Raw genomic sequence first — 14,371 nt, 5'->3', positions numbered from 1 at the left:
TGAACCCTGAAAATTTCCAGCTGAGCCTTCTGCCATGTATACCTCACTGTGGTGTTTCTTTTGGTCTTATTTATTCAATTTTTTCCCCTATTTTTTTTCAGTCTTTTGTACAGTATATCCATTTTACAATTTCAATGGGTTTTATTTCCATCAAATTGCTATCTAAATAAGTAGGTGGAAATATCTGTATAAGTTTATTCCTTAACTAGCTTTAGGTGCCGGAGTATTCTATGTCTCTAGATGAAGAGGGTGTTTGCAGGACTGCTTTTGAGCTGATTTTTGCATTTGATGAGGTCAACTCTCTTGGACACAAGGAAAATGTAACTGTAGCTCAGGTTAAACAGTACTGTGAAATGGAGAGTCACGAAGAGAAGCTGCACAAACTTGTAATGCAGAGCAAGATTAATGAGACAAAAGATGTCATGAAACGAAAAGCTAGTGAGATTGACAAAAGCAAGGCACTGTACGAGGCTTCTGAAATGGCCTATTCAGTAGTTTTATTCATTGTATAATTTCCTTCATTTGTATGCTATATCAACATTGCGCATCATCATATCATTTGCAGATTGAAAAGAATAGGGGTGATAAGGGAGGGTTTATGTCAATGGGCTCAGGAAGAATAGAGAGCAGCTTTAGTGAGATGAACATTTCAAATACTGGAAGCGGTTTTGGGAGTGGTTCTGGTTTTGGATTGAACACTGAGATCGATCCATTTTCTATCAAGTCTAAAGGTTTGTTCATGCTCTTTAATATTGAATTTGATGTGTAATGCTGGTACTTGTTTCAACTTTACTTTCAGTTCTTTCAAAATAATTCAGCAGTACTTAATTATACTCTTTGAACTGGTCAGTTCATTTAAGATTCAATTTTGAGAGCATGCTTCGTTAAGTTCTTTTTTGGTTGTCTTGTGACGAATATCAAATCTATTCCATCTCTTCCAACACCATTGGTTTAATTGTATATTCTATATTAACAAGGTTCAGGTCGTCAACCTTCGGCTGCCAATGCTCCTCCGAAAGGTCTTGGTATGCAGTTAGGGAAATCACAAAGGACTAACCAGTTCTTGGAGTCTTTGAAAGCAGAAGGGGAGGTTATCCTTGAAGATGTGCAGCAAAAAGCAGGCCAATCTAGATCATCTGCCCCACCTTTAACTGATCCCGTCACTTTGCCTGTTGAGGAGAAACTAAATGTAACACTGAAACGAGATGGTGGTGTCAGTAACTTTGATGTTCAGGGAACACTGTCGCTGCAGATTCTAAATGAAGAAGATGGGCAAATCCAAGTTCAGGTAATGTAGTCCAAGCTACTTTCTACTTGTAATCCTTGTGACAGTTTAATTTTAAGATGAGATATAATGTATGTGATGACATAGTAGGTAAGCTTAGACCTTGCCTTAATGTGTCATCAGGCTAGGAAACTAGTAATAATGTTTCTTCAGTGAGTCAACAGGAGGCCTCCTGTCTTTGTGTTTGATAATGGACTTCCAAGGTTGTCCTTCAACTGTCCTGCTTTAATTTGTCTTGTTATAATTGTGCTATGATTGCCAGGATGATTTGATATGCTGAAAAGACTAAGAACATCTTAAGTAATTTAGTTGCTGCTGTTGACAATTTATCATATCTTCGAGCACTGATCTGTAGACTTATCTCAGTTTTTGGTTCAAAGTTTTGATTTTGAATTTTTCTTGCAAACGATTCATTTGGGTATCAGTATAATTTCGATTTTAGTCACCATAATTGCTTAATATGGTTTTTTTTTTCTGGGTTATTGATCTCTTAAGTAATTGAAGTTAATTTTATTGCCTCTGAACTTATATTTATGTGAATTTCCATTTATTAATGCAGCATTTTGATTCATATCTTGTTAATGAATTTTCATAATTTAATCCGATAAAAATCAATTTTTTAGTTGGAGTTTATACTGCTTTTATTCATGTTGTTTCTGATAGTTTTTAGTAAATTCTCTTACATGGTTAAATTGTGTCTACTGACTGCATAGTCAATGCATTACTTCATAAGACCACTCAAGATAGTTTTATATGTAGTTAAGGAGTCTAATTAGTTAGCATCAGGATTAGGACTCCTAGTGAGACTAATTAGGCTCTTGGGCTTTCATTAAAATTTTCAACCTTTATTTTTAATACTTGTGCTCTCTAACTGTAAATTTTCTATATATAGGGAGCTTTGGAAGACGAACTATCCGCGGCAGAGAGCCAGCAAAAACCATAGACACAGTATTAAGATGTTAAGCTAAAGCTTTACTACATATTTTGAGTTCTTTCTTCTTTGAATTAAATCTGGTATTTTTATATGTATAAATATGTATATATATTTATATATGTATATTCTACCTAAAGACCCCATTTTTTGTGGTCAATCTTTTCTAACTGGTTTGTTTAATTAATTCGAGTTCTGTAGCTATTAGAAACAATGGTAAAGAACTGTGGGGATTACAGTAACATCTGATTATTGAGACAATATTATTATTTTATAGAAGTAAATATTCAATTAGGTTTAAATTGCATAATTATTATGTTTGTTAAAGGTGCCTTTATTTAAAGTGCAATACCGATAAAATGGATATTTGGAAGACTTTTTGATGTTCCATTTGGCCATTCCTCACTGTTAAATATAGCTGCTAGTATCATGCTTGTTTATTACATCATTTTTTGTGAGTAGTGCCTTTTTCTTGATTTAAATCCTTAATTTGTTTTGGTTAATGATGGCTCTTTATCTATTGTGGTACAGGCGCAAATGCGAGATTTGGCAGGGTTTGTCGAGACAAAACAACAGCTCTCGTATCTAAAATCAAATCATCGTATGAATTGGATCGGCTTTACTGTTGCTCATCATTTAAACTCAAAGTACAAATTTGACCTTATTTATTAATCCTTTATTTATATATATTTATATATTTATCTTTCTATGGCCGTCATTTACAGTGACAAACCTAAATTGTTTTTCTTGTTGGTCCCACTTACTAATGTTACTCAAATACTTAATGTTTGATATAAACAACCAAGAAGTTTCCAAACTTATGTTCTCTCATTCATAATTTAAATTGATTCGTGCTTTAAACACAACTGGAAATTTCTAGACTATAGACTATAGATCTATGACTTCATATTTTCAAACAGTGGTTTTGACATTGGTCATGCCATTGCTGTTAATTTTTTGCTAATAGCTGTCATGGTTCATGCAGCTGTTCTCAGTAAAAAATTACACTTGTAATTCATGTTCTGAATTTATTGTCAAAAAGTCTGTTACATAGTGTGATGTAAGTTGAACCTTTTAAAAATCTAGATCAAATAAATCATGTGGAAGTTAATACAGTCCATCCATTGCTTTTATAAAATGTTATTCCTCTCTTTTGTACATGTGTTTAAGTATTATATATATATACAAACAATACTTTTTTTTTCTTTCTATACAGCATATGTAAATATGTAAGAATAGTTCCTCTTTACATTTTCAGTGGATAAATTCTTCTTGGTTGTGTGTTTGGGTTATTAAATTTGAGTATAAGTTTTGGTCTATTAAATTTTATTTTTTCTTGTTAGTGCTTTAAAAGCAGTTGAAATTCTGGAAGCATATGAAGGGACACTAGAAGATGATTTTCCTCCTGATAATGAACGTTGTGAACATGGGGAAATGCTTTTGTATAAGGTATTCTAAGTGGTATCTTCTGTATATTGTTTCTTATGTTATATATTAATGTAGATCTTATAGGTGACTAGCTGTCTATTATGTTGATTTTTAGGCTTTTTTTTTTATATGGGTTTTAGTTATTGTTAGGTTTTGTAGTTGTCTAGAAGTTTTGTGTGTATTGGAGCTGTTACTGGCTATTTATGTTTCAGGCTTTTCCCCACCTATTCTTGTGGTCTTTTTTTTAGGTTCCCTTGGTTTTCCCCACAGAAGGTTTTGCTTCCCTTTCAGGTAAGCTTTTTTTTAAGTGTGTGGCTGAGAAGCTTTTATTTTGACACTCTTTTAGTCTTGAGCTGCATAAGGCCAACTAATGACTAAATTGTCTTTGGAGTGCAGGTTGTAAAGCATCTACTGAGGTTGAACGATGAACACCCAGATACACATCGCTGTTTAGTATGTATCTCTGTTATCTATGGCCATCGTGTTTGTATATGTTCTTATTAGTTTGTGGTGATCTGTCTATTCCACTCGAACTTATTGTTAACTGCTCGAATAAGAGGAATAGCATGAGCTTCATAAAGGACCTCTAACAGCCATATTCACATTCTACTTGTTAATTTGGATGCCATACTTGATGCCCTGATGGTTACTTATGTTCTTAATAATAAAATGACTTTTTTTTTACAATGTGCAGGTATATTGAGATGATTTCTTTGGAGCAATTTTTTACAACATTTGTAGTTGAGGCCTTTAGAATGGAAGAATGTATTGCACTAATTTTTGTATACATTTCTTGTTTTGTATTTAGTGATAAAGGAATCTGAATTGGGCATAAATTATATTGTAATATGATTTCTTAAGCCTAGACTAGTAGACTAAATATTGTAATTACATTTGAGTAATTAATAAAAATCTATTTATGTTACCTTATTTGGCTTCAACTTTCATATTTGTTTTCCTAGTTTTGTGTAAGTAAAAAAAGATTATGTTTCTCTAAGCTAATATAACACATGTGTTATACTAAAGTGTAGTATAACACAAAAAAAGTGTTATACTAAAGTGTAAGATAACACAAAAAAAGTGTTATACTAAAGTGTAGTATAACACAAAAAAAGTGTTATAGTATCGATTATAAATAACATAATTCAACACTTATCAATATATTAAAATAACACAGAAATTGTGTTATCGTTGACAGTACAATAACACATCTGTATAACACTGATAAAGTGTTATGTAAAGTACCCTGACCTACGATAACATTGTCTGTCTTAACACATCAGAAAGTGTTATCGTAGGTTTTGATAACACATTTTTGGTGTTATTAAAAGCATTTTTTCTTGTAGTGATAAAAGCGTACCTGCGAAATCTCAAAAACAAAGAAGTTTAGGAACAACCCGAGCTGAGGCGTTGGAGGAAGAAGGAGCTTGGTTATTAAAGTGTGGGTTCATTCATGAAGCACAATATCCGATCTGGGTCGCGAATCCTGTCCTGGTCCCAAAGCCAAATGGAAAGTGGCGGACCTGCATCGATTTCTTCGACCTAAACAAAGCTTGTCCCAAGGATTTCTTTCCATTGCCGAGAATTGATCAGTTGGTAGATGCCACTGCGGGGCATAAGCTCATGTCCTTCATGGATGCGTATTCTTGATATAACCAGATCGCGATGAATCCTGCAGACCAAGAGCATACTAGCTTTAATACTCCAACAAACGTATACTATTATAAAGTTATGCCCTTCGGATTAAAGAACGTCGGGGCTACCTACCAGCGGTTAGTTAACAAAAAGTTCGTTGGTCAGATTGGAAAAAATATGGAAGTATATGTCGATGATATGCTAGTCTAATCCAAGACTACCAACAACCATGTATCCGACCTAAATGAATGTTTTGAGATCCTAAGGAAATATAACATGAGGTTGAATCCCCAGAAGTCTACTTTCGGAGTGGTGTCGGGAAAGTTTCTGGGATTCATAGTCAATACAAGGGGGATAGAGGAAAATCAAGATAAAATCAGGTCATTATTGGAAATGCCTTCGCCCAGCTCGCGTAAAGAAGTCCAGTGCCTGACTGGAAGAGTGGCAGCCCTTAATCGATTCATTTCAATAACTTGCTTGCCATTCTATAACTTGCTTCTGGGGAATAAGAAATTTGAATGGAGTGAGAAGTGCGAACAGGCATTTCTCGATCTAAAAACGCATTTGGCCGAACCCCAGTATTATCTAAACCAGTGGTAGGGGAGCCCATATTCCTTAATTGGCTGTGACAGAAACTGCAGCCGGTGCCGTATTGGCCAAGAAGAAGACCAGGTTAAAAAACCAGTATATTATATAAGCAAAAGACTCCTCAGAGATGAATCACAGTATCCCTTAATGGAAAAGATGGCATTCTACCTGATATTATCCTCCAAGAAGCTTAGCCTGTACTCCCAGTCCCATTCCATCCATGTCATGACCGACTATAACGCCCTACTTCCTTAGAGTCTTTAATAAGTGAGTTTAAAACGTGCAATTAAATCACTAATCGAGGTTTTAAGTCAAAAGTGTAATTAAACCATAAACAGAGTCTTATACATTGAAAATAATTCCATTCATTGAAAATCATATAGGGTTTACCATTTGGGATGCCAAAACACTGTTTAGAAATATTTACAACTCAAAAATATAACTAAAGTCGGCTAAACGAAAAAATCTAAGTTTAGTACAATCATTTCCCAAAAATACCCCTGGCCATGGTAGCCAGGCAGGCCAAACATGTACGCGCCGCTTCACGCTCTTCGTACTCATGGTTGGTCGACTTTCCTCTTGCCCTTACCTGCACCGTAGAGCACCCGTGAGCCGAAGCCCAGCAAGGAAACTCACAAAAGCAGATAACATATGCATTTCTATCATTCAACATACAAATAAACAGCCAATGGGCTAAACACATACGACCATGCTGTCCCAGGCACTTTGCCAGGCCCTTGGTTCGCGGTCTACACCATGAGGATATCCTAGGTATCCTATAGGACCTCACCCTGGCAACTCGCACTCCACGTGCTAAACGCTACTCCCGGCCCCTTGCCATACTCGACCTTTGCGTTCTCAACCTTCGCCGTTCCCGGCTTCACCGTTCCCGGCTTCGTCGTTCTCGGCTTCGACGTTCTCATCCCTCGCTGCTCCCAGCTCTTGCCGTTCATTCCCAAATATGCACACATAGCATAATTAAACAAATACTTAAACATGCATAAGCACAATCAATGGGGTTTTGCCCTACAACACAATCAACCAGGGCCATGCCCTGCAACACAAACTATAGGGCCTCACCCTGCTCTACGGGTACAACAGTTTTCTTACCTGTGTCCGAGCTTTCCATGCACCGATGTCCCGAGCACAGTCCCCTAGTCCGAGCCTCGTTGAAATCCATCCATCAAGGTCTAATCCATAAAATATCTTTGGGTTACCATTCTAATCCCCAGAACCTTCAATTCTACCAATCCAGGTGATAAAATCCATCACGAGGCTTAACAATTAGGTTCCCAAGCCAAAAACCCACAAAACACCCAGCACTTTGAACTAGGGCCGTGTCCCAACCCCTTAAGTATCGTAGCATGCTTAGCCAAGCACCACACCGCGTCTCAAGATTAGAGGCCTCCCCAGGCTTCGCGTGCACACGGGTCACGACATTCCCTTCCTAGGGCTGCAGCTCGACCTACAAACCCAAAAGACAAGCCTTTCTTTCAAGTTTTCCCCAAGCTTATCCCCATATCTCACACCCCAAACTTCATCCAACCTCATAATTAAGCCCAGAATTCATACTCATACAACCTAAACATTCTAACAAACTCATTAACCAATTCTTACACCCATCAAACATTCAAAACCAATCCTAGAAACCAACCCATGCAAGCCTAAGTTCTAACACCCAACACCAGCAGAATTTCAACTTGTTCATCAAGTTTAAAACTTACCTTTGAGCTTTATTAAATCCCTTAATTAGTCCTCTAAGTTCCATCTTCTAGCCTCCAATGTCCAGCTTTGAATTCCTCCTTTGCTTCCAAGAAAATTAGCTTTCTTCCTCCTCTTCTTCTCCTAACTTTTGTTTCCCTCTAGAGCTTCCAAAGTCAATTCAGATAAATCCTATGTGAGGAAAACGTGAAGCACTTAACCTCTGCCAGTTCTAGTTATCTTAAAGCCAAATTTCCTTTTTTCCCCTTAAACCTATCCTTAACCCTTAAGTAATCCGAAGGGCAGTTTAGTCATTTTCCAAATCGCATTAAGTCCTCGAGGGAAAAATAACAAATTTCCCCAATATTCCCTCCTAAACATTCTAAGCTCAAATATATCTTTAAATATTTATTTCCATAACCAAATAACCCCATAAAACGTCCAAACACCCAAAATACCCCTCGACTCGCCCCGAGTTGGGTGTTTGACCCCGTTGTGCCTTTCTAGCTAACCGCTCCCTAGGACTGTCTCGGATCGTGCATCACAAATATATCATAATATTCACAATTATAACATTTATGCCCTCGACGAGCTAAAATCACAAGCATGCCCCTAATAACCAAACGGGGCACGCATGCATATTTAGTTCACCTAAATATGCATCTCTAATCACATACTCATAGAAATTCACATATGATAATAATAAACCACTTATTTCCCTCCAAGCATGCTAATCAAGGCTCTAAGCCTTATTAGCGAATTCGGGATGCTACGACTATCCCCTAACTGTCCCCACAAATACAAAGGGTACCTCCCCTCCTGGTTCAAAAGTCACCATCCTATGCTTGCAGTCAATCGTCGCCGCATACTTCAATAACCAATCCATCCCTAGGATCATATTGATGTCATCCATCCCAAGCTTAATCAGATCAACAGACAACTCCCGACCATCTACCTCTACTGGAAAAACTCTAATCCATCTCCTAGAGACTACCAATTCCTTAGTCGGCAGCAAAGTCTGAAAACCCAGCATACAAAACACTAGGTCTATACAGTTGATCTATCACTCTAGCATATACAAATGAAGGAGTAGCTCTCGAATCAATCAATGCAGTATAAGAAAACCCAGCAATAGAAATCTGACCTGTCATAACCAAGGGGCTAGCCTCTGCCTCAGTCTGAGTCAAGGTGAACAGCCTGGCAGGAGCGAGACTGTCGCCCTGCTTTGGCTCTTCTTTCTTGGCTTGTTGGCAGTCCTTCTTTAAATGATTGGCACTCCCACAGATAATGCAGGCCCTGATCCTGCACTCCCCCTGATGTCGTCGTCTGCAATGAGGACATACTCGAATACTCCTCCCGTTTTCACCTCCGCTCTGATGGCCACTTAAAGTACCCCGTGCCCTCCTGTCCGAGCTAGGAGGAACAAAAGAATCTGGGGCCTTTCTCTTTTGCTCACTGGAGCCACTACCCCTGGCAACTCGTACTCTACGTGCTAAACGCTGCTCCCGGACCCTTGCCGTACTCGGCCTTGCCATTCTCAGCCTTCGCCATTCCCAGCTCTTGTCGTTCATTCACATATTTGCACACATAGCATGATTAAACTAATACTTAAACATGCATAAGTACAATAAATGGGGCTACACCCTGCAACAAAATCAAATAGGGTCGTGCCCTGCAACACAAACTATTGGGCCTCGCCCTGCTCTATGGGTACAACAATTTTCTTACCTGTGTCCCAAGCTTTCCAAGCACCGATGTCCTGAGCACAGTCCCCTAGTCCGAGCCTTGCTGAAATCCTAGTAACAACGCATCAACAAAATCCATCCATCAAGGTCTAATCCATAAAATATCTTTGGGTTCCTATTCTAATCCACGGAACATTGAATTCTACCAATCCGGGTGATAAAATACATCCCGAGCCTTAACAATTAGGTTCCCAAGCAAAAAACCCACAAAACATGCAGCACTTTGAATTAGGGACGCGGCCCAACCCCTTAAGGGTTGTGGCTTACCTCAAAACAGAGGCAAACACACCTCCCTGGAAAGAGACACAAGCCGCAGCATGCTTAGCCAAGCACTGCGGTTGCCTCAAGATTAGAGGCCTCCCAAGGCCTCGCATGCACACAGACCACAGCATGCCCCTCCTAGGGCTGCGGCTCAACCTACAATTCTTACAGCAATCAAACATTCAAAACCAATCCTAGAAACCAATCCATGCATGCCTAAGTTCTAACACCCAACACCAGCAGAATTTCAGCTTGTTCATCATGTTTAAAACTTACCTTTGAGCTTGATTAAATCCCTCAATTAGTCCTCGAAGTTCCAGCTTCTAGCCTCCAAAGCCAGCTTCGGATTCCTCCTTTGCTTCCAAGAAAATCAGCTTTCTTCCTCCTCTTCTTCTCCTAACTTCTGTTTCCCTCTAGGGCTTCCAAAGACAATTCAGATAAATCCTAAGTGAGGAAAACGTGAAGAACTTTACCTCTACCGGTTCTAGTTATCTTAAATCCAAATTCCCTTTTTGCCCCTTAAACCTATCCCTAACCCTTAAGTAATCCAAAGGACAGTTTAGTCATTGTCCAAATCGCGTTAAGTCCTCGAGGGAAAAATAACAAATTTCCCCAATATTCCCTCCTAAACATTCTAACCTTAAATATATCTCCAAATATTTATTTCTATGACTCGATAACCCCATAAAACGTCCAAATACCTTAAATACCCCTTGACTCGCCCCGACTCGGGTATTCGACCTCGTTGTGACTTTCTAGCTAACCGATCCCTAGGACTTTCTTGGATCGTGCATGACAGATATATCACAAATATATCATAATATTCACAATTATAACATTTATACCCTCGATGGGTTAAAATCACAAACATGCCCCTAATAACCAAACGGGGCCCACATGCATGTTTAGTTCACCTAAACATGAATCTCTAATCACATACTCATAAAAATTCACATATTATAATAATAAACCACTTATTGCTCTCCAGGCATGCTAATCAAGGCCCTAAGCCTTATTAACAAATTTAGGATGCTACACTGACCAACCTCTAAGGTAGGTATTACAAAAACTTGAAGCGTCAGGACGTCTCTTAAAATGGGCAGTAGAACTCTGCCAGTTCAAAATACTATATGTACCACGGACTTTGATCAAAAGCTAGGCCCTTGCTGATTTCATGGTTGAATGCACCAGTTTTCAAGAGGTGCTTTTGAAAGAACCAGTACCGATGTTGTGGAGAATATTCGTGGATGACTCCTCAAAAGAGAATGGATCAAGAGGTGGGATCATATTGATCTCTTTAAAAAGGTGTCGATTCCATACCACGCTACGATTCGGGTTCAAGGCATCGAACAACAAAGCCGAGTACGAGGCTTTGTTAGCCGGGCTTAGAGTGGCAAAGGAATTGAATGTCAGGCTCATCTAGTGTTATAGCAATTCCATGCTCGTGGTCAGTCAAGTGTTAGGAGAATACCAAGCACGAGGTACCAAGATGGCAGCTTACCTAGCCAAGGTGAAGAAAGGGCTATCAGAATTTGAGTATGGCATCGTCAAACAGATCCCTCGTGAGCAGAACGCTAATGCAGATGCTTTGGTGAAACTCACCACCTCCAAGGAAGTTGAGACTTTGAACGTAGTACCAGTGGAATTCTTGGAAAGTACAAGCGTGGAAGGAAGCGTGACGAAGGTTGAGATGATTGAAACTAGGCCGACCTGGATAACCCCCATGATAGAATATCTTACAATAGGAAAATTGTCCGAACAAAGAAAAGACACGACAAGGATAAATCCCCTACCATACAAATCACTAGGTCTACACAGCTGATCTATCACTCTAGTAGAAACAAATGAATGAGTAGCCCCGAGTCAATCTATGCAGTAAAAGAAGAACCAGCACTAGAAATCTGACCTGTCACAACCGAGGGGCTAGCCTTAGCCTCAGTCTGAGTTAAGGTAAAAGCTCTGGCAGAAGTGAGACGATTGCTCTACTTTGGCTCTTCCTTCCTGGCCTGCGGGCAATCCCTCCTCAAATCACTGATACTGCCACAAGTAAAGAAGGCCCTAATCCTGCACTCTCCCTGATGTCGTCGTCTGCACTGAGGACACACTGGGAAATTCCTCCAGTTGTCTCCCCCGCCCTGACGGCCACTGAAAGCACCCCGTGCCTTCCTATCCGAGCTAGGAGGAATGAAAGAATCTGAGGCCTTTCTCTTATGCTCGCTAGGGCCACTACCCTAACTAGATTCGGTGAAAGGAGGCACCGTCCTCTGAGAATCAGGCCTAGTAGCACCCTCTCTCCATATCTGATCCTCGCCTGTAAGGGTCGTGTTCGTTACCTGTGCATAAGTAGTAGTCCCTGGATCCAAGGTTATCTTAACATCATGGGTGATCATAACATTTAATACCTACACAAACCAATCCCTCCATGCCATATTAGTCGGGACCAGATCCGGTGCAAACTTCGCCAATCGGTCAAACCTCAAGGCATACATAGTAACTGTCCTAAGATTCTGAGTTAGGTTGGTAAACTAATCAACCTTCATAGCTCGAACTGCAACAATATAATACTTCTCATTAAAGATGTTTCTGAACTCTTCCTAGGTCATAACCGCAATGTTCCTTCTTTGAGTCACCACATCCCACTAGATGCGGGCATCCTCTCTAAACATGTAGCAGGCACAAGAGATAAAAAGGTTGAGGACTAGACTCTGTGGCTATAGTCAGATTTGCAGGATCGGTATCCCAAGATGATTCGAATTAATTTCGAGGACGAAATTTCAATAAGGAGGGGATAGTTGTAGCAACCCGAATTTGCTGTTAAGGCTAAGTGTCTAGATTGCAGTGTCTAGAGGGCATAATTGGATGTATGTGTGAGTACGTGGCATACATGATCTATTTGATAATATGGATTTAAATGCATGTTTATGTGTATAAAATATGAATGTGGGCCAATTCTTGATAGCAAAAGGCATATTTGTTATATTGGCCCATTGCGTTCATAAATATGATTATATGTGTGTAAATGATTTGGACCACATTATAATGTGGATATATTTGAAATAGTCGGCTCGAGGCAATCTTAGTGGGCAGATTAGCAGAATAGTCACAACGGGGTCTAATACCCGGCTAAGGGTGATCTTCAGGGTATTTTGGGAAGTTTAACGTACACTTGGGATTTATTGAGTAACGAGTAAAGTATTTGGTGATTTGTTGGGCATGTCAAATTAATTGGGAATTTGTAGGATGACTCGAGGAATTAGCGGGAAACAGAGCAAATGATTGTTTTGCCCTTATAGGCAACAAGAGGGCTGCGTTTATGACAGGGGCAATTTGGTCCTTTGGATTCAGAATATGGTTAAACTAAACTTTAGGAAATATTCAAAACATAGTGGAAACACCCAGCAGCACACACTTCTCTCCCTTGCGTTTTCTCTCTTTCCTCTCCCTTGCCTTTGGGGAAAATCACTGAGTTTTGGAGGAGCTTTCATTGAATTGAAGCTTGTGGATGGGTTTCGTTGAGGTGCAGCTCAAGGGCCGTGATTATCAGTTGAGGTAAGCTTTGAATCTGGTTTTAATTGTGTTTCATTAGGTTTAAGGGTGTTCTAGAGTTCTGCACTCAAAGATTGGAGTTTTTAATGCTGAGATTTTAGCTTAGTTATTATTTGTTATATGTTGGTTAGGTTCTGTTGTTATGGAATTAAAACTTAATTTTGAGCTTGGTTGAAGTTTGGCAACTGATTTTAGGGGTGTTATTTTGGATAAAAACGCAGAAAGAAGTTGGATTTTCTGGGTTCGCGGGGGTGCGCCGTGACCCTGTTCATGGGCGCCATGACCTGTGTGGCCGCAGGAACCTGGGGGGCTTTGTGTCTCTTGGGCGCGCTGCGACCCTCAGTGCCAGGATGCAGCCCGCCTAGGTAGCCATAACCATGTTTGGTCATTAGGCTTGGGGAGGCTCGGGGACTTAAACCTAAGGGCTCGGGATTCTACTACCCGATTTAGTAGAATTCGAGGTCCCGAAAGCTAGTGTTTGATTACAAAGCTTTTAATTGTTTTAGGGTTTTAATGGTTCACTACAAGAAAAAATGCTTTTAATAACTCCAAAAATGTATTATCAAAACCTACGATAACACTTTCTGATGTGTTAAGACCGACTATGTTATCGTAGGTCAGGGTACTTTACATAACACTTTATTAGTGTTATACAAATATGTTATTGTATTGTCAACGATAACACAATTTCTATGTTATTTTAATATATAGATAAGTGTTGAATTATGTTATTTATAGTCGATTATATAACACTTTTTTTGTGTTATACTACACTTTAGTATAACACATTTTTTGTGTTATACTAGCCTTTAGTATAACACTCTTTTTGTGTTATACTAAACTTTAGTATAACACATTATTTGTGTTATACTACACTTTAGTATAACACATGTGTTACATTTGCTTAGAGAAACGTAATCTTTTTTTACATACACAAAACTAGGAAAACAAATATGAAAGTTGAAGCCAAATAAGGTAACATAAATAGATTTTTATTAATTACTCAAATGTAATTACAATATTTAGTCTACTAGTCTAGGCTTAAGAAATCATATTACAACATAATTTATGCCCAATTCAGATTCCTTTATCACCAAATACAAAACAAGAAATGTATACAAAAATTAGTGAAATACATTCTTCCATTCTTTCCATCAATATCTCGATGGCTTTACAGTTTCTTTGAAAGTGTTATGCTTCAAAAACAGGTCAGTAAATGCCACCCTCAAGTTCTTAACCTCTCTATCTAAT

General features: G+C 38.9%; 1 protein-coding gene across 1 annotated transcript; it reads left to right on the top strand.

Annotated features, from left to right (window-relative positions):
- The first annotated feature begins 230 nt into the window (after positions 1-230).
- Positions 231-1,565, top strand: LOC133806118 (coatomer subunit delta-like). The gene is made up of 4 exons (XM_062244250.1): positions 231-491; positions 566-731; positions 984-1,288; positions 1,548-1,565. Exons 1-4 carry the CDS (start codon positions 231-233, stop codon positions 1,563-1,565), a joined length of 750 nt encoding a protein of 249 aa, XP_062100234.1.
- Positions 1,566-14,371: the final 12,806 nt, after the last annotated feature.

This window comes from Humulus lupulus, chromosome X, assembly GCF_963169125.1.
Source record: "Humulus lupulus chromosome X, drHumLupu1.1, whole genome shotgun sequence".
Taxonomy (NCBI): Eukaryota; Viridiplantae; Streptophyta; class Magnoliopsida; order Rosales; family Cannabaceae; genus Humulus; species Humulus lupulus.
This window is presented reverse-complemented; position numbering and strand designations above follow the sequence as displayed.